Raw genomic sequence first — 20,008 nt, forward strand, 5'->3', positions numbered from 1 at the left:
GTTTCCTGCAATACTAGAAATTGGTCCTTTTCCTTGGTAGTTCAACAAACACTTTTCTACTTGTCTAAATCATAAGGCAGAAATTTGCTGAAAAATCACTGCATGTCTGGAAAACTGTTCCATTCACGGAAGTATCTCATCACAATTACCAGACTGCTTATTTTATAAAATCATCATCCCATTTTTCAGTTTAATACATCTGTATTCCCTAGAAACTATGAGATGTTAAAGTGATGAAATCAAAACACTGATGACCAGTTAAGTTACAATTCCATTTTAAAGCTTTGTTTAAGGGGTTTAGGCTTCACCATAGCATACACTGTGACAGCTGTTTGTAAAAACAATACCACCAACAACAAAATAAAAATTCTTTAAGAAAATCTTCTAGGCACTTGAAATGAAAAATGTTACAAAAAGGTTTCATACTCAATTAACTGTTTCCTTTTGTATCTTCTCTTCCAGTTTTCATGTAGCTGCATAAGATTTCCTTATGGAAATTAGAAAGCTTTTTTTTTATTATTCATGAATATAACACAGAAACATTCCTTTAAAAAACATTATGATTCCAACCTATAGAAGACTACTCGTTATGTGCTAGGACTGAGAGATGATATCAAATCATTTCATTACACATGAAGTAGGTCAGACTCTTGCCTTGCAGATGGTCCATGATATAGTATCAAACCAGAAGGTGCAGGATAGCTCTACAATTCTTCTAGTTTGCCTACCTAGGAAACCTATAGCAAAATAATTCAGAGTATGAATTCAATAATTGTACTTTATGCTTCATTAACTCCTTGAGTAGACAACTATCCTGCATCTCAAAGTACGCATAATCAGTCTCGTCCCACACATAGAGAACATAAAGCATTTAAAGCTCCTTGAATAGCACATGGAAAGTACTAGTAACAATAGAGGACATATACTTTCTATTATGTAAGTTACAAGAGATATAAATAACCCCAAACACCAAGATTTTATTCCTTTTTTTTTATCCTAGGAAGAAGTAGAATAAAGGGAAAAGTGACAGCAATCAATTTTGGGATCTGTCATTCCCAGTAGGTAACAAGACCGGGAAGACAATTCAAAAGCAGAGAAGTAGCGTAGCACATTAAACCACAATTTAATTTTTTTGAATCATGTCATATATTCTATACCTCCTCCTCCGTCCCCTCCTCCACCCTCCTTTAAATACCTCTTGCTTTGTTAAAATTTTTCTCTCAATCTCTACCTTTATTTCTCTATAAGGCTCAGTTCTGCCCTTCTTCTGACCTACTCTGGTATATAAAGCCAAAAATTACTCTCAGCAGAGAGAGTAAACTGAATCTTAAAAATACTGGCTGCATGGAGAAACGACTAGAAGCTGAACAAAATGTTCTACTTTGCACAGACAACCACGGAATCATGGCAGGCAGGCTTGGATTTTTATGTCAAGGCAGAGGGACCAGAACTGTGCTAACACTGCCATAAACCAGAAAAGAAGAAAAATTTTCAGGGTTCTTCCAATCCCATCACTTAAAGCAATCTTACCTTTCAGGTGTAAAAACCACAAGAACTTACTTCATTATTAATTTTGTTATGATTCTCCTGGAAGCCAAAGAATTACAAAAAGGAGGAATCTTGGACTGATAATTCATGCAGACTTTTGCAGGAAACAGCAGATGTCAGTTTTCAAGACAATAGAGAAACACTTAGGGAGGATCAATGACTGGTTTTGTGTCTGTACAGTGTAGCTGACATCTGGAACTATGAAAATAGTATTTTCCAGGTACAAAATATCATGGTCTTTCTCATGAAAACTGTCGTCTTCTTTATATCATATAATTGTTATGTATTTTGCTGGCTGAGAGGGATTTGATAAGCTCCAAATAATTCTAGTCATCTATGATATCGAAAAGCAAAACTTCAGGAAGCCAATTTCTACAAAGCAGAGAAACTAAACCCCTCTTTCTGCTGCTTGCATTTTTCAGCCCTGTACTGGTGACTTCTGACTAATGCATTTGCAAAGCTTCTTACAATAGGCTCTGTCCATTTTTCTTTCTGAAGTGGTGACTCTGCAGGTCAGCTTGTCTAATTTGGAGGCTAAAGCGGACATCTATTTTGTGCATAATTTTCCCTCTTTATTTGCTGCCAGGCAGTCTGAGGCTTACCTGCGCCTACAGAACAGAAAAGATGTCTCCCGGACCTCGATATCCAGTGAATTATTTCCCAGGTTCCTTTCTATCAAGAGAGTTATACTAACATTTCACATCTTCCTATGCTGTTTTCCTTTGTTCATGAATCAAACTAGAAAGAAGCTTTTAGTTCTCTATTTAAACTACTAGAGTAACAGATCAATTTGTGAGCTTTCTGGATCACATCACTTTCATATCAATTCTTTATTTTCAATCTTCATTTTCCCTTTAAAATGTCACTCTGACTACTTATACTTTATAAGAGCAATCCATACTTTCATAATTACATAAAACAGCTCCAAGTATATTATGTATCCCTACCACAAATGCAGTTATTTTTCCCACCTAACTTAGTTTTATGTAATTTTAGCCTATCCTTTCTTCAGTAAGAACAATGAATTGGTGCCAAAGATTCTAGACAGAGCAACAAATGTTTTATCAATCAATATTGCTCTCTTGGTGCTCAGATGCTCTTTGGATAGACAGAAGTGTTTTAAAATGTCTGTTAGCTAATTCCACTTTTAAACTGACAATACTGATACTCACAAGAAGCTCACAAAACAGCTTTCAAATGCTGGATGACACAAACAATATTTCTGAAATCTGTTTAAAAGTTGTGTGCCCAAGAGTTTGTACAGAACCCATAAATACTATATCTAGTTTTAATCAGATTACTATTTTCTGGTCACAAAATCCATATGCAAATATTTAAGACGGAACTATGTACCTTTTATTCTATTGTTATTTGCAATAGAAACAAAACCTATCTTCAGATGCATTTTTTCCACACTATCACAGCTAAAATGTAAAAATATTTGTTTTGCTTGCTCCTACACTAAGAATTAAGATGGAAAACAGGCATTTGGAAAAGGTAAATATAAGTATCATATATTGAAAGCTGAAATTAGACATGAGCATTGAGCTGGAAAGAACAACTTAAAAAAACAAGTTTCTCTCTCATCACAAGGAAGCCATTTTTGAATAGGCAATTCTTCTGCTTAAGGAACAAATTAAAACTGAGGGCGCAATGCATATCTGAAGAAGGAGCAGTTTAAATCTACAGAAGTAAGACAATTTCCTGCAAACATGCAGGCAACAATAGCAAATTAGAGAAACTTTAATTTGAAAACAACAGCAAAAACAACAACAAAGTCAATAGAGGGGCAGCAGAAATGCTTCCTCTATACAAGAATCTGTGGTAAAGCTGATGTTTGCAATGCCACTGTAAATTAAAAATAGATATTACAACTTCCAGTCTAAGAATATAAAGACAGTAGAGATTTTTCATATTTAGCCACATAAAGTTACTTACTAAAATCACAGAAACATACAATCATTTAGGTTGGGAAAGACCTTTAAGATCATGGAGTCCAACGATAAACCTAACACTGCCAAGTCCATCACTAAACCACATCCCTAAGCAACACATCTACATGTGTTTTAAACACCTGCAGGGATGGTGAGTCAACCACTTCCCCGGGCAGCCTGTTCTGGTGCTTGACAACTCTTCTGGTGAAGAGGTTTTTCCTTTTATATCCAATCTTAATATTAGATTTTTCCTAATACGAAACACAAACCTCCCCTGGTGCAACTCAAGGCCACTTCCTCTTCTTGTATCTCTCATTTTTCAAAATACCTAAAGTCTTTTTTGTCTTAAGAAAAAAATACTTTGCTATTACACAGACCTTCAAACCCAATGAATACTGGCTCTACAATGCATCAGATGGCAAGAGGTTCCATGGCTTCAGAACATAGATCTGACTCTGTAACTCTTCTTCTAAATGTCGAGAAACACCTATCAAATAAAGCATATGATTCTAAGAAAAACTTTTGAATACATGATGCATATGTGTCATTGTTGCAAACTGATATCATTTTGTAGTTCTCAGTCTTCACCTGGAAAAGAAAGAATTTAATCACTGTAGAGAGAAGTGTGACTTCTATGTTTAAATTTATGGGGGGAGAGGTTGTGCTTATTAAAAGCACTTTTACACACTACATTTCTGGTAACAACAGAGAAGCTGAATGGGTTGGAAATTAACATTTTTGTATATGGAACAAGCAGGGGCAGGGCACATGCCTGTGTGTGTACTCTTTTCCCCAAGCAAAGGGGTGGCCTGTGCATCCCCTAACCCTTGCTGAAGACCCTCTCCCTCCCCCTTCTACTCTAACATCCATATCTGCTATTTCTCCTATTCCTGAGATAAAATTATCTATGCTTTAACACATGAGTACTATCCAGGAATCCCCTACTCCCCAGTTTTCTTGAAGGACTTATGTGAGAGCTCCCCACGTCAAAGCCCATGTTCCGCTGGCTGAAACTATGTCCTAACTCCAAGTGGGTCAAACTGCTGGAGCACTCAAGTCTCTGGACCCTTTTTCTCCTCTGTTGTTCCCAAGAGCTACCAGCATCTATTAGTGGCTTCTAGGTGAGCCTGCTATCTTGCCTGGCCCTTCAGAGAAAAGGTGGCTTGGCTCTTAACTTTGGAATAGATTGAAACTACCTATGGTACACTCAGGAAAACATTAGGAAAGCGAAAAGATGCCAGGTCTAGGTAAGACTGAACCTACAGTAGCATTCCTCATACAAAGTGACTGAAATTCAGCAATATGTACCCAAAATTTGCAATGGCCAAAGTTAACAGTTGATTTTTTTCTTAACATTCTGGAATGTAACAGTGAAGGCCAATGTCTCCAAATCAGATCAAAGCTGCCTCAAGACCATCAACAGAGTTGAAAGTTACCATAAACTCTGTATTCAGAGTAGCAGAATTCGAAAATATTTTACATAATCAATTAAAACTTTGAAAAGCTGAGAAAATACTTCCTGAGTTCCAGAACAGATCAAGGTTCCAGCTGACAGCAAAAAATCCGAGGGTTTTCTCCCTAAACCGTGGCTGTACATGTTATTGCTGTGACTGATTGGTTCTATTTTGAATTCTTTTGCTTTTATTCCCATACTTCTAAAGCTGCTTTTATTCCCTGTGTGATATCACCAGATGTTCAAGATTTAAAGTCTATGTCAGCAAAAAACCCAACAAGGCTTTCCATCTTTCACAATCTGATGTGCACCAACTCTCATTCAACAAAAGACCTGTCAGTAGCTCCATTATCAAGTACAGTAATAAGCTTAACTTTCTGTGTGCAGTTCTAAGCCACTTCCCATAGGAACGATAGAAATGCTTCTTTGTTAAATCTCCATTCAAGATTACGGACTTTTTATCTGCAAACTGCGAGGTGCTTCAAAATCTCTTGTACTGGAAACTTTGGTAATCAGATGAGTGACAATACACAAAGTTGCAAGTACGATGATTAGAGAATCATGACACAAGGAACAGAGCATAGCTGTGTGGATAGGTCATTTCAACCATCTAAAGAAAGAGCTACGTGTACCTGTACTAAAAAAAGTATTACAGGGTTTCTGTATGTTGTCTGAAACAATCAATCTTTTCACACAACCCATATAATTAATTAAATCTCCATTAACTGAGGAATAGGGTTCTTGTGTGATGGGATGTATCATTAGTCCCTGCAGCTTTCAGAATTACCTTTGGGTTTTTAAAATTTTTTAAAATACTACAGCACAGTTCCATACCTCAATGAGATTCAGGCATTTTGCAAATTTGAAACAGGTTATGTGCCTGCACATTTCATACATTTTTCTCAAATTTGTTTACAATTGAAGTATTGTTATTTCTTTGTTTGGCAGTAGCTGGAATATTTACAATTGCATGAACAGAGGTAAATATAAGAGGGCACACCTAATTTATACATTCCATTTCCCTTCCATTACCTTCCTCTTCCTAAAATCAAATTAAATGGTATTATGCATTAGCAGAAAGTAATCAAATTGTACTTTGTTTTACCTGAAAGACTACATTGTTGACCTTTTTATTTTGATTAATAAATAACAGGAGTGCATGTGAAGAAATTCACCCATAATGTACCTGACTTACAAAATGTTCAACCGCATTATAAAAAGTAAAAAAAAAAATTGTAAATACATAAAACAATATTATAAATTACTATTTAATATTTTTTTCTTTTCCGTTAAAGACATAGTTGTAAGATGTGTGCTATTTCTGTACTCTAAAGTCAATTTTTCAAGAAAGAGCATTCATCCAAGGTATTTTTTCTGTGTGCATGTTTGTACATGCATGTGCAGTTATGGTTAAATGTAGACAAATGCAAACACACAGCTGTTGGCAAACCCCTCTACATAAGATCACAAAAAGATTTCATGCGGATACAAAGCCAGTGTATCTTTTAGCCTCTTTTACAAAACCTGTGTGAAACCTCACCAGTCATAAATCATAGCTCACAGGAAAATATGAGGGGGAATAGAGGGGAACAGACACCTCGATGAATTAAGTTTCTTTCAGTTTGCAGTCTCTATTAGTTTCAAGCTGTATTTGTATTGATTAAAGGAAAAACTAGGTTTCTTTTTTTCTTCATTCTTCTTAGTAATAACATTTGATCAGAATGATTTCTTAATCCTCCTCGTTTAATTATCTGACAAGACCACAGCATGGTAGAGAACACAAGCTCTGTTTATATAAAATTCTTGAATTACATCGAGGAAAAATAAAGAACTGATTTGTCCATGAACTACCAGAAAGATGCAAAAGAGATCGTTTACTTAGTCAAAGTGAAACCTAACAACACGTTTTTCCACTTTCTCAGCATATGCAAGAACTGCCGTGGTCTACACAGTCCAGCATGGACGCAGAAAGAACAAAGTCCTCCACAAAGTCATTCCAATCCACGGGTCAAAGGACTCCTCACACTAAATTCAACACAAAACACATCAGCCACCGCCACTCTGACTGATGAATGTGACGTAACTAATCTGCACAAATCAAAGAAAAGAGAGGGAGATATTAAATATGTTACTTTGTTTTTCCTTAAAATTGTAGGTCCAAATAACTTTCCATTCAGTGTCATCTTTCCACCTGGCCATCTGAGGTACCCAAAAAACTAAAGGATATCAGGTTCCCATTCAGCGATCCTGAGTTCCACCTAGTGACCAGGTTCCTAAAACTTCGGTACAGCAATGCCGCTTCAGGACATCATTAGTTATGACCTTTTCTCCCCAAGTCTGGGTCTGGAAATAGCTTCCAAATTCCATTACAGTGTTTTTGTTCCTCCTTATTATTAATCCAGAAAAACTGACACACTAAGTCAGACAACAAAGTTTTATGGTGGTAGAAGAAAAGAAAAAGAGCCAACTGTGAATTAACAATAAAGGTTACATTCCACTGCTATTTCCCACTTTGTTGGTCAAAAGAGGTACAAACCCCTGCTTCTAGGGAAATAGCAGGGATTCAGACAAAAAGTGAGAGGAGTACAGGAGATGTACAATACACATGATTTGGGATTTGTTGCACCAGATCAGCAAATGGTTTAAGTTAATTATGCTATGTGTCCTTTTACTAGTCAGCAGCTGTTAAGTACCACGATCTCTCTCTCACTCTTCATTACAGAGATGTGACCCGCAGAGCTAGTAGGTCAGGACATCAGAGAACTTTAGTCTGTATTGCTGCTCAAATATAAGGAGTTTTCTTTGTTGTGTTTGCTTTCAAAACAAAATGAAATTAGAAGAACTCATGGTTTAGCAACAGAAAAGTACAGCAATATTGAAACAGCCAAAAGAATTTTTTACTTTTTTTCCAATATCCTCACTAGTTTAAAACAAAGCTATAGGCAACGCTATCATCAACGTTTAATGGTATTTCAATGTAACTGCAAAAAGAAAGCAAATACAATTAATGTACGAAACATTAGGTTTTTTCTCTAAATAATAAGTTAGTAACTTAAAAGCAAACAGTGAAGAAAGTGCTTGTGGCCTAAGGAAAAATTCAATGTGATAAATATCCAGTATAAAATGCTCCTGACAGAAAAAGCCATTGGTTGGCTAACCAAGAAATAGAAAGGTTTGTTTATGAGTATTTGTTACCATTTGTTCATTTCCAGTTTCATTAAGGTCCAGGTTCATTTCAAATGCAAGAATAACACACATTTCTTTGTCCCACAAATACATTACTGTGGTAAGATCTGAGTTGTATTGGTGGCTATGAAAACAATGGAATCAAAGTTAAATCACGAGCTCACAAAAAGATGTAACAATGTCAATGACTGCACAGTGTGGCTTGTGAGGTTTAGATTGGGCACTAGAAAAAAAAAATTCTTAGGAGTGTTGAAACACTGTCCATAGATGCGGTGCAAACTCTGTCCCTGGACTTCTTCAAGAAATAGCCAGGCAGAGCCACAATGGACCTGATCGAGGGCTGCTGACAGCCCCACCCTGAGTGCAAGGCTGGACTGGATGACTCACATAGGTCCCTTTCAATCAAAATTTCTAAGATTTTTTGATTATACCATACAAATAGTTTGGCTAATGTTCGTCTTCAACTTCTAATGCTGCAAGTCCTAGATCCTTGAGAAATTCTTACAAACCATATATGAGCTGATGAATAACTCTCATTTAATCCTTGACATTTTTGTTTCCTGGTTGCTTGCTAAACTTCAAAAGAGTAATTTTTTAAAAAGCAAGTAGTTACTCTAGGATGCCTTCTTTGTATGTGAGGGAGTAGCCAACTTTGGACACCTGACAGATGCTTAAGCTGAGAAAACCCTTCTGTTTACATTGTATTTCAGGTACTTGAAAAGCAAGACAGATGAACTAATTAGTTATTTAAGAAAATACAGGTAAGGGACTGTGAACTGTTAGCACTGTTGACAAGTTGGTGTTCATTATCATTTAAGTTGGTACAAATAAAAATGAGCTACAGGGGTTTCAAACATAAATTTCACACTATACTATTATTACTGATGTAGGCGTACAGATTTAATCAAGGAACATATACGCTTCCATACTTGAAGCAGAGAGAGAGGCTACTACTGCATTTTCAAATTAAAATGATTTACACAAAACTTAAGCTACAATTTCAGTGCTTTCAAACTTTGGTAGTATGGAAAATTTCTTTTGTGTTTCATCTTTATTTTAATATCCACACATGGCAGAACCACCAAGTTCCTAAAAGATAATTTAATTGCATCATGTATAACATAAATTCTATTTAAGAAGTTTTAAAAACCCTAACAAAACACTGACCTGTACAAAAAATAAAAGGTATTAATATCTTCACATTACTGAAAAACCTAAGTTTGTAAAACTGGATCATTATATCTAGCTAATAACATTGAAACATTCCCAATATTTGTATTGTTTTTTAAAGTACCTAAACATGGAAGTAATTTCATTTACCAGTTACAATATATGTATAAAAATGAACAGAAGAATCCAAATTTCATATTAAAAAAATTTTCAAATATATCAAATTTGTTCTCTTACATTATCCAACAGTTCCCTTTATCCACTTTTATTCCTTTTTCTCTGTACTAACAACCTTGTACCCATATATATTTGGACGTATTTTACTACACTTGTCTATTAAGCATCTTGTAATTAGAAGTAACATGTTTCAGTATGTACAACTAAAAATTGGGTGCAATGGCATCAAGCCAAAGAGAACTGCAAATAAAGCAATCTTGTTGTCTGAGTGTTTTGGAAAGACACTTGACATTTCAAAAGCTAAAATGATCCCTCTTGACTTATGAGGAACTAAAATAATTCACTTAAAAGCTACTTTGAGACTAATTTTTTAAAGAAAACTCTTCATATCTTTGAAGTTGACCAAACTAAAATTTTGATGTCAATTTATCAATTTTTGAAGGCACTATGATTACTAGCCTTTCAGATTGTTTATGAAGTGAATCATGTCGCCCACCAGTAACAGAACAGTTTCTACACTCTGTCATCCTGTGGTGTGGAAAGAGTTTACAGTTTACAAAGATAACGTGAACTTCTTTGTGCGCTTCATTACAGAGGTAAAAATTAAATGCCTTTGTCACAGCAAGGCTAACCCAGAATCACCACAATTAAAGGAATGCAGAGCACAAGCACTGCTCATTCCACTTCATTACCTAACATAAGACATATTTTGTATGCATCCTCTGTTCTTGGACCAGACGATAAAACCTCATGTTATTAGAATATTTATTACTGTTTTTGCTGTTGACTCATAATTCATGTTTCAAGCTAATATGAATAAAAAAAATGAAACAGTCCCTAGTTCTTGATATTTACATATTGGGCCACAGATGCCATACTTAAACATAACAGATCTATTAATGTATATACATAACAAGGCCTCGGTAATATGCCACAAGGCTGAGATGCAATAGATTTAGAACATGTTTTCGTATCTCCTTTCCACTGTTGGAAAGCTTTTCATTAAGCATTTTCATTTTTTTTTTTTAATAAGGCTCTAAACCAATACCTACCATATTGCTGTGATATTAGCCATTTGGTTTTATTTCTATTCTACCAAACTACATCAGTATCTTATTCAGCATTTAAAGAAAAAAACTGTTTTCAGACATTCAGTCTCTCAGCACAATCCTTGAGACCAGAGAAATGATTAAAGTAACAGAATATTTTTTTTTCATTACATTTAGGCATGCAAAATCATTGCAATATTATACCTCCATGAAGTACTTCATATATTTTTTTAAGCCTTCCCTTCAATAAACTGTGTATTACTGGAATTCAACAACTAGCCAAGAGAAGTTATGAAACAGAATGTAGAAAAGCCACCCTACCACCAAAAATTAATATTTTCACAGACTTAACTTAGTCTGAGTAATTATGTGGAAACAACTCTTGTTACTTGCTAAGAAGTTTCAGTTACCATATTTAAGCACTCTGAATGGAAATCTCCCTTAGGGATACTGCCTGAAAAAAATAATCACTTTTATTTATGCAACACTGAAGTAACATACTAATTTTAACATGTAATTTGTTCAAATATATTTTCTAGTGCATTAAAAAGGGGATCATAAAACTGGCTGCTAGAATTCAGAAGAAATAAATTGCAGCTGCAAACTAGCAGAGTCTCTTTAAAAAATAGTACAACTCTTTACTTGTATGATCAAATGGAAAAAGACTCAGTAAATTTCTTTTTCTTCCTCTTTGAGTTCTGTTTTCTCTCACTTAAATGCTGCTTTTACATTTAGAATTATGAGAGGGACCCTTAAATAATCCCCTCTGAGACTAATACTAGGTTCTATAAGAATAATTTTAAATATATCTAATGTATGGATTTTTTGAAGTATACTGGTAATTGCAACTCAATAAATAAAGTGGTTTAGGGGCAAATTTTAAATGAATACAGAAGTTCAATGAAATAAATATAAAACTGGACTATAGCAACAGTGTGTTAATGTGAGTCATTATTGGTGCTTGTCAGTCAGAAAATATCAAATGTTTTAAATGTTTAAATTAAATTATATCCTAACAAGCCAGAAGTATATTCATATTAAATACAAGTTCCACAGTTGTTTTTATCAAGTAGATCTACTCTGATTGCAAATCAAATGTCTTTTGGAAATGGTATTCTCCATTGCTGTTTGAAATTAAAGATAAGACAAAAATGTAAAATGACAATACATTTCTTCCATAGTTTTGGGAGATTTATCAAAATACAAAACCAAATTGCAATGACTCTAGTGTTCATAATATGACCATAATTACATAATTGATGTGTAATACTTTATTTGTACTTTAAATCAGTCTTGAGCTGCAAACAAGTTTTTAGATACAATAATTTTAAAAATATTTTTTCTGTTTGGTAGCTCACTGAAGAGGCACCTAGCACACTGTTTTCAACACAGTGGTTAACATGTGCACTGAAGGAATAAAGCTCTATGTTATTTTTTAAAGGTCATCTGAAACAGGAAACACAGATATCACAAGAGAACAGAAGCTGGGTTCTGGGTCAAATGAAAGTTCAGTAGTATAATATAGTTTCCTAACACAGTAAATATAGCAAATGAATAAACAAGAACTTGAAAATGTATTTCTAGCAACAAAGGCAGAGGTTGTGGCCATTTCAATTTTTGTTGTATCAGAAATGTATTTTGTGTTTTGGTACTCTGACATGAGGTGCATTTTTCCAAAGATTAACTGAAGCACCTCTCTCTAGAGATAAAAAAGTACAAAATTAAACTTTCTACTATGATTAACTACTGCCAAGTTTGTCACCAAAGAGTCGAAATAATAACCCAAACCACCAAGTTTCACACAGAAGAAATCGAATTAAAACAACAGTACCTGTGGATCTCTCTACAAGACAAACAAAACCTAAAGTACAGCACATCTCCATTTTCCACATTTAGAACAATCACCTGGGAACAAACTGTACAAATTATAGGCTTCTACTCTGTTCGTCTTGACTCAAAAGTGCAGCTACATCCAGCTTCCTCTAACTGGCTATTGCACCACATTATTTTTACAGGCATAGGTTAAGGGGGACAACTCACCTTCTAGGATGACAAAAAATACTTTGAAAATTTGTTGCATCTCATTGCTCCAAGAGAAAGTCTTTTATTATGTACTATAAGACAAACGATTTGCAACTATCTGTTATTTGAGAAATATGCTATTGCAGTAATTTATCTCACTGTATGGGTCTTGAAGATGCATGGCGGTATCTCAAATCAACTTTAGAAGAAAACTGCATGGAATTTTCGTGACATTGGGAATACTGATGAAACTTACACAAAGAAAACTTGCATTTTGATAGTTATATGTGGTGCTGACAGATTGTTCAAAGGCTCTTATCTGCTTCAGGGATTACTTTTGATACAGTTTTAATTTGATTTTGCATTATTAACAATTTCTACTGAAAACTCCAGACAGGTGACTAAAGTTACCTAGTCACTCCTTGAACATTCTTAACGGAACTAAAAAAAGATGTCCTCTGATAGGGTTCCAATCCCCAAATCATGAGTTTACAGCTATCTTTCCTCACATTAACAATCCTCTTGGTTTCATTGTCAATAGGATCTCTTATGGTAACAAAACTGTCAATACATGCAAGGCTGTATACGAACAACTACTCCAATCTAAAACAACAACATTAAAGGAATACAAAAAACCAGAACAAACAAGTCGACAAACATCCTTACAAAATCTCTATATTTTTATACAGATATATTTTTATATAGATATCTGCACTCTATATTTTTTTCTCCTAGCTAGAGGCAAATGTACGGAGGTTGTGAAATACATAAAAAGACCCCAAATCTTCACTCCGCACACTCCAAAATAAACATTAATAACATTTAAATGGAGGAAGAGAGTCATACTTTTCATTGCTGCTTTGCTAAGCTATATAGAACTCTGTAACTCACCTCTGTTGCCTGCATAAGCTTTCACTGATCCTTACACTTACCAGTGTTTCTACGGAAATATTTGTTTCAGAACTCTGAAGGGATGAACATTTTAATATAAAAGCAAATTAAACCACTTTACCAGCTGCTCAAGGTTTTGTCAAAGGAAGAAAGTATCATTAACACATACAACAGGGTACACATTGCTGACCACCTACTTATTCTTCAGGTAATTAATTCTTACAGTCTACCAGAGTTAAAGTTGCAGCCTATCCACAGAAAAAGAACCTGAAAACTAAGCAAAGAACGTCAAAGTTTGGCACTAAACATTGACAACCCTGTTGATTTACTTCAGTGACTTCATGTTTCTGAACAGTTAAGTAACAGGACAAAAAGTAGAGAGAAAATGCTTTTGTGGAAAGGAAGAAAAAATAAGTTTATAGGAAGAAAATACATCTATATTTGTTTTCTTTCATACGCATATAGCAATAAATATATAAAGTAGGTAGACACTAGAATATTGCCATTTTATACACACACAAACGTACATATGTACTTCACATACATAACCACTAAAGAAGATTACAGAGGCCCTGGTCCTTAAAAGATTATCTGTATGCTTATCTACAAGCGTAAATGTAGTTCCCAGTATGATTACTGTTTGCATGCATTGGGCCATTACAAGAGCACAAAAGAGAAAGAAATACACACAGGATAGGAAAACATAATAGGGGAAAGACTGCTTCTGAGAAGAAGGGAAACTTGGAACTCAATGTAGCAGCAATTCAAAATAATTTTGAAAGAGAAAATGGAAGCTATATTTATTTAACTGATATAAATTAAGGAAGAGATTGCAAACCGGTAATGTGTGAGGATGAAATCTCTTTAACTCAAAAATGTATTTACTACCTGTTCCATTCTGTCTATCCATAACTGCTGCATTTATCCCACAAAAAATGTATTTCCCTTCCAAGCAATACTGTACAGAAGACATGGTGTTTTAAAAATAGATTTAAAAAGGTTAAAAGTAGGAAAGGAATAGTTATAGTGAGATCAAGCATTAGAGAGATTTGCTGATCCAAGTGAGAAGCAGAAACAAAATACTCTTTTATGAAGAAATACCCACAGCATGCTTATTCTTTATAATTTACATGACAAATGCTATATTGGAGAGAAAACTCACGTGATTCTCACAAGATTTATCTGTATTATTCAATAGGAAGACCTGATCTCCTGATAATTAAAATATTCTATTTTAAAATAGAAAGCATCTGTAGCCTAAATATTAAAATATTAGATTATAACAGCATCTTGGAATTAACATTATTAGCTGTATCTCACTTTTCAGAAAAGAATCCATAATCCAGTTATGAAGAAAAAAATGCAACTTACAGTTATCATTTGTCATGTGACAGTTGGACTTGACTCAGTATAAACACTATCTTATTCCTCCAGACATCTGCTTGTAATAGCTATGCCTCATCTACAACATTCTAAAATAAAAACTGTATAATTCAGTTATAGTTTGATGAAACCTGTTTTCTGCTTTAGCGAACATCCTCACAAAAGAAAAATCTTTAAAAAAAATCATGTGTCCTCAGAGACACTAAATGTATAAGTAAATGATGAAAAGAGGCAATACGAAAAAGGAATACTCATAATTCTAGAAAACAAAAAGGTTACTTGTTTAGAGAACTCTTTTTCAATATTCAGAATCTGAAAGCTATCAGCAAAATACCACAGTTCATCTCAGGTCCTTGTGCCAAGCATTTAATCTGAAAAGCTTTCTACAATTACTTTACAGCTGGAAATAGAGACTTTTTAAGTCAGGTAAAATCCAGAACCTCTAGGTAATGGAAATTCTACAGGACAACTATCCAGATAACTGTCATCTCCTGCACGTTACTTGACAGGAATAATTATGAGATAAACATATTCCCTGAACTGTGCTAACCGCACTCTTATTAATGGCAGCTTGGGTATTTTGGTTTTTCAGAAATTTCTCACAGCGCAGCTGTCAAAAGTGCTGATTTTGAACACTTCCTTCCTCACTTTTTTCAAAAGTTATTTTTCAGGGTTTTTTTGGGGGTGGTGGAGTTTGATTTGGTTTGGTTTTTTTGTTTTTATTTTTATTTTTTTTCTCTCAGTGGAAGCCTACAATTTAAATCTTGCCTTGAAACGACTTCCTGCATGCACAGACAAAAAACACTGATCTGACTACTTTTCTAAAGTGGAAGTAAAGCATTAGAAACTTTTACTTTTTAAGTAATTCTTAGTAAATTTACACTTACATTACTGTAAGATTCGACCCTTAAAAAATCTAGCCTTGTTTCACAGGGTAGTTTCACCACATCTTTTCATCTCTGAACACAAAATCTCATTTTTGTGTTTCAGAGCGCATAGCACTCTGCACCATTACAAACTTTGTGAGTAATAATTTACTTAAAACAAATTCCCAGCACTAAGGATATCAATAAAACCCAGAACTAGAGCATAAAATTGAAAAGACAGTTACACAATTCTGTATGTGCTTGCTGCCCTTGCTCACTGCTATACATCTTCACATCAACCTAATTCATTTGACACACAGTCTCTCCACAGCGGAGAAAGCCTAGCTTTCTTACTAGTTCTTAGTAAAAGCTTAAATACAAAACCCCCTATGTTTAAGTAAAGTTAAGGTTGTGACACAAATCAACAAAAGGCAGGAAATTCAAAGACAACATTGACAATCCATGTTTAATTCATGATTGTTTAACAAAAGGGCAAAATGATATGAGGAACTAGTGTCAGGTTTAACTTCACTCTGTCACTTATTTAGCATTTAACAATGTGCTGGATGTAAAGAAACTTCTCAACTCATTTTCAGCATCCTAGCATGTTACCCTCTAACAAATATCATTAATTAAAAGTAGATTTTTAGAAAATTCTTCTAGGCAGACATAAATAAAGATACCATTCTATAAATTTTTCAGAAGAAAACAAAGTATACTTTTTTCTATGCAGAAAAAGACAAAACTAACCTTTTTGTAATGTAACATGTTATAGAGCAATATATTTATTTTTTCTCACAAGTTAACAACTCTTAGTATGTACACATACTTCGAGCCCTCTATGAATCCTTCTGTCTCTGTTTTTGTATAACATAACAGAACTTTTTCCTGGGCAGGAAAGTATCAAAGAAAGTAAGGCTGCCTATGGCTACATTATCATGGTGAAGGGGTTTTTAATTAATCTTTTAGGCTTCAAAATAAAATTAAGTCTTTTAGTGTGTTTTAAAAATACTAATTGCATATAAGCATGTCTGTCTGGTAGTTTTACATACTGCATTATTGTAGAAATTGGAAAACAAAACAGTGGAATTAATAACACAATGCAGTTCACACCTCATGGTCTTTGCTAGAGGGCATGAAACTATCTCACACATACATACCTATAGCATTCATTGCAGGGCAAAAATAACATTTTTTCCTGTAATTATTTTCTTTATTTATTGCAATAATTCTTATTATTTTTGCTTAATTAATGTCTTAAATGATTACAGATTTTGTTGGAAATTACCAATATTACTTTCTTTTTCCCAGCTGAATTGCTAAGCAATAATGAGCTTGTCCCAGACATCAAAACTCCGCTAACTTCGGTAGCATCAAAAATTGTTGTTGAACAGTTTCAAAGAGGGCTTTCAAAATCCTGCATCTGTACTGCATCAAGCTGCAAGAAATCTGGTTACCAGCTCTAGGTATGTTTTAAATATCCAGTGAAAATGTGTACAGTTCCCATTTAAAGTTGGTGTCAAGATTTTAATTTCCAAAGCAAGGACCATTATGTGTCTCACCCTCAGGATTATCAAACAAAAAGCATAGTTGAGTATGGCTCTAAGCTCCCACCCAGTCACGGACCCACAGAGCTTCAGACATTTCTTGGTGGAGCCTGAACAACTACACACATGAAGTTTTAAGTCTTTGTCAGACCATGGGACACCACCTGAATGATCCCACAAGAAGTCAGGCTTCTCAGTTGATTTCCTCTACTTGCCACAAATACAAAGGTGTAGAGGACATGATGGATTGAAAATCTTCTGAGGAAGGCTGCTCTTTTCCCTTTGTAGAAGAGAGGCAGCTTCTTGGATAAAGGAAGTTCAACAACAAACTGAGCTTGCAGCACTGTAAGGAGCTCACTTTTTAACTTAACAGCACCACAAGAAAATGTGGGAGTCTTCCACTGAAGTACCAGGAAATAAATGAAAAAGGAATAAAGCAAAAGGGTGAAGCCTGGCTCCACCCTGCAACACTCTTGTTGACCTAATGAATATGCACTTGCTATTACATTTTTAATCTCATGCTAAATTTTTACTTCCTTACAAAGCATAAATTATGCTTATAAATTTGCTACAGTTTATTTTGCATTTGCAGCTCTGATAACACAAGCAGATGAATATATTTGTCAGGCTGGCATGCTGAGATATGCTGAAGATTATAATGATAATCAATCAGTCTCCATAATGTATCAGAAATAAGTCGGTATTACAGCTGTTTTGCTGGATGTTTTACTGATCCTTAGTAGCATAAATAGTCAAATTTTTAAGTGAATAGTAAAACCTACTATCAACTCTATCAACTGAAAATGTTCTCAAACTCCCAAACTGCCTGCAGTAATGTTGAATGACTGCAGAACCCAACACATTAGTGACAGGTTAGCCTTAGTCACAGAAGTCAACAGAAGCTCAGGTTGGATGACTGTGATTGGCAAGCTAATAATCCAAAGTCTACATATATTCTCCATGCATTCATTCCGTGTAACACACTTCCCGCTTTTTATCTAGCCATGGACACTTTCTTTCCCCTCTCTCCATTCTTTCATAAGCAAGACTTTATCCTCAGTTTCTTTGCTTCAGTCTCTCCCTGTGTGTTTCCCTGCTTTTGGGAGAAATCCTGTTTTCCTCTCAGTAAGTGCAGCAAATGAAGAGTGAAATCAGTCTGAGAAATTACCCATCCTCAAGATGTGGGTTCCGTTATTCCCACGATAATTATTTCTACTTGGGTTGCTGAAGTCAGAAAGGACAAAAGTACAAGTAGCAGAACTCTAATGCACAAATGGACAGTCTCACTTCCAGCTGAGGCCCTGCACCTCTGACCCTACAGCAGTGACAAGAAGCACCTTCATCATCACTTTTTGCTCTACAGACAATTCCTCTCGCTGAATTTCCAGCAGACCATTCCCATTTCACAAATCCACAAATTAATTTTGGCCAAGCACTGTCAAGCCAAGACAATCTATGTTTTCAACTTTGGCAAGATCTGTTCTGCACATGGAAGTACAAACAACTGCAGACCAGAGAAAACGGTGGCATAGGCCCACGCTCCCTCTCCTCTGCCAAGCCCCAAAGCTCTCAAAAGGGCTACAGCTGTACTGTGAGCTCATGCTCAAATAACGTGGACATGAGGCGAGCCCAACTCTGCAGACCAACAATACCCTCGAATGCACCCATGCAAACCCCAGTGAAGTGCAGAATCTGAAGGGGAAAATAAAGGAATGACTTTCTGACCACTGGAAAGGTAATTTATCACTTTGACATACTAAATCTTTATAAAAGCTACGGAGCAAAAAGTTAAAATAAAAAAAGAGTGAATGAGAAACAAAACAATCAGGAAACCTGAGACGCACAGCTTGAAGATACAGTTTGCATATACCACTGAAATTTAGGCACTTAAGTGGCAGACAGATGTTTGACAAATTTGGCCTTCTTGCAGAAATACGTGTCTTCCTCGAGGACAATATCTTATTTGACAAAAGACAAACCAAGATCAAACAAAGCTGTGTTCTGCAAATACACTCAGGTGCTAAGAAGTTCTCCTACTCTAAATACAAATTCTGTCTCTCTATGGGGCCTATCGGACAGAAAGCCTAATTCCTAAGGTACTCCTCTCTATTTTATCATAACAGCATTTTTAAGGGCTTATCAAGTTCATTCAAATTTTATGGCCTACAAGAGGCAATCACTTCACATTCCTAGTTACTTGTGCTTTTACAGCACCTAGAAATGCACAAGTGGTTTTGGATTTTCTCTCAGATGCTCTCCTGGTCTCCAGGACAATTCAAAGGGCACTCTGCTCAGTCTGCCCCATAACTGCCAGCTCTGCACATACGTACACTGACTTTCACACTTCCAACCACGGATATCTGTAAGCATGTCAAACACTTTTGGTACATTTCTTATTTTTATGGATAAAGTTTTTGAAGTTTTTTATCTGCACATTGCCAACACTTTGTATAAAAGTCCCTGTGCAAAGCTAGTACAGATTAATCTTCACAAAAAGAAAGATACAAGTATATTACATACCATAGTCGGTGATCTTACAGGATACTAAATACAGCTCCTTCAAATTCCGGCCTTCTTTGGCAATCACCTCCACACATCTGGAAGACACATACAGTAAAATCACAGTTAAAAGACAAAAGATCATTTTTAAATAGCAAGAGCACAATCCGCAAATGTAATGTACTGTATCTCAATTTCTTCATTTTGTGAATTGTTCCATACAATTCACTGAAAATGCATATGGCTACATGTATACACCGGAGAAAATATTATTTTAGATGGA

At 35.2% G+C, this 20,008-nt stretch overlaps 1 protein-coding gene across 1 annotated transcript in view; it reads right to left on the reverse strand.

Annotated features, from left to right (window-relative positions):
* FBXL17 (F-box and leucine rich repeat protein 17) overlaps positions 1–20,008 on the reverse strand; it is a 306,625-nt gene that overhangs the window by 87,206 nt on the left and 199,411 nt on the right. Inside the window, exon 7 of the mRNA XM_075411650.1 lies at positions 19,747–19,823. Coding sequence (XP_075267765.1) covers positions 19,747–19,823 — 77 coding nt within the window. The remainder of the gene's footprint in view (positions 1–19,746; positions 19,824–20,008) is intronic.

Source organism: Opisthocomus hoazin, chromosome Z (genome assembly GCF_030867145.1).
Source record: "Opisthocomus hoazin isolate bOpiHoa1 chromosome Z, bOpiHoa1.hap1, whole genome shotgun sequence".
Lineage (NCBI taxonomy): Eukaryota > Metazoa > Chordata > Aves > Opisthocomiformes > Opisthocomidae > Opisthocomus > Opisthocomus hoazin.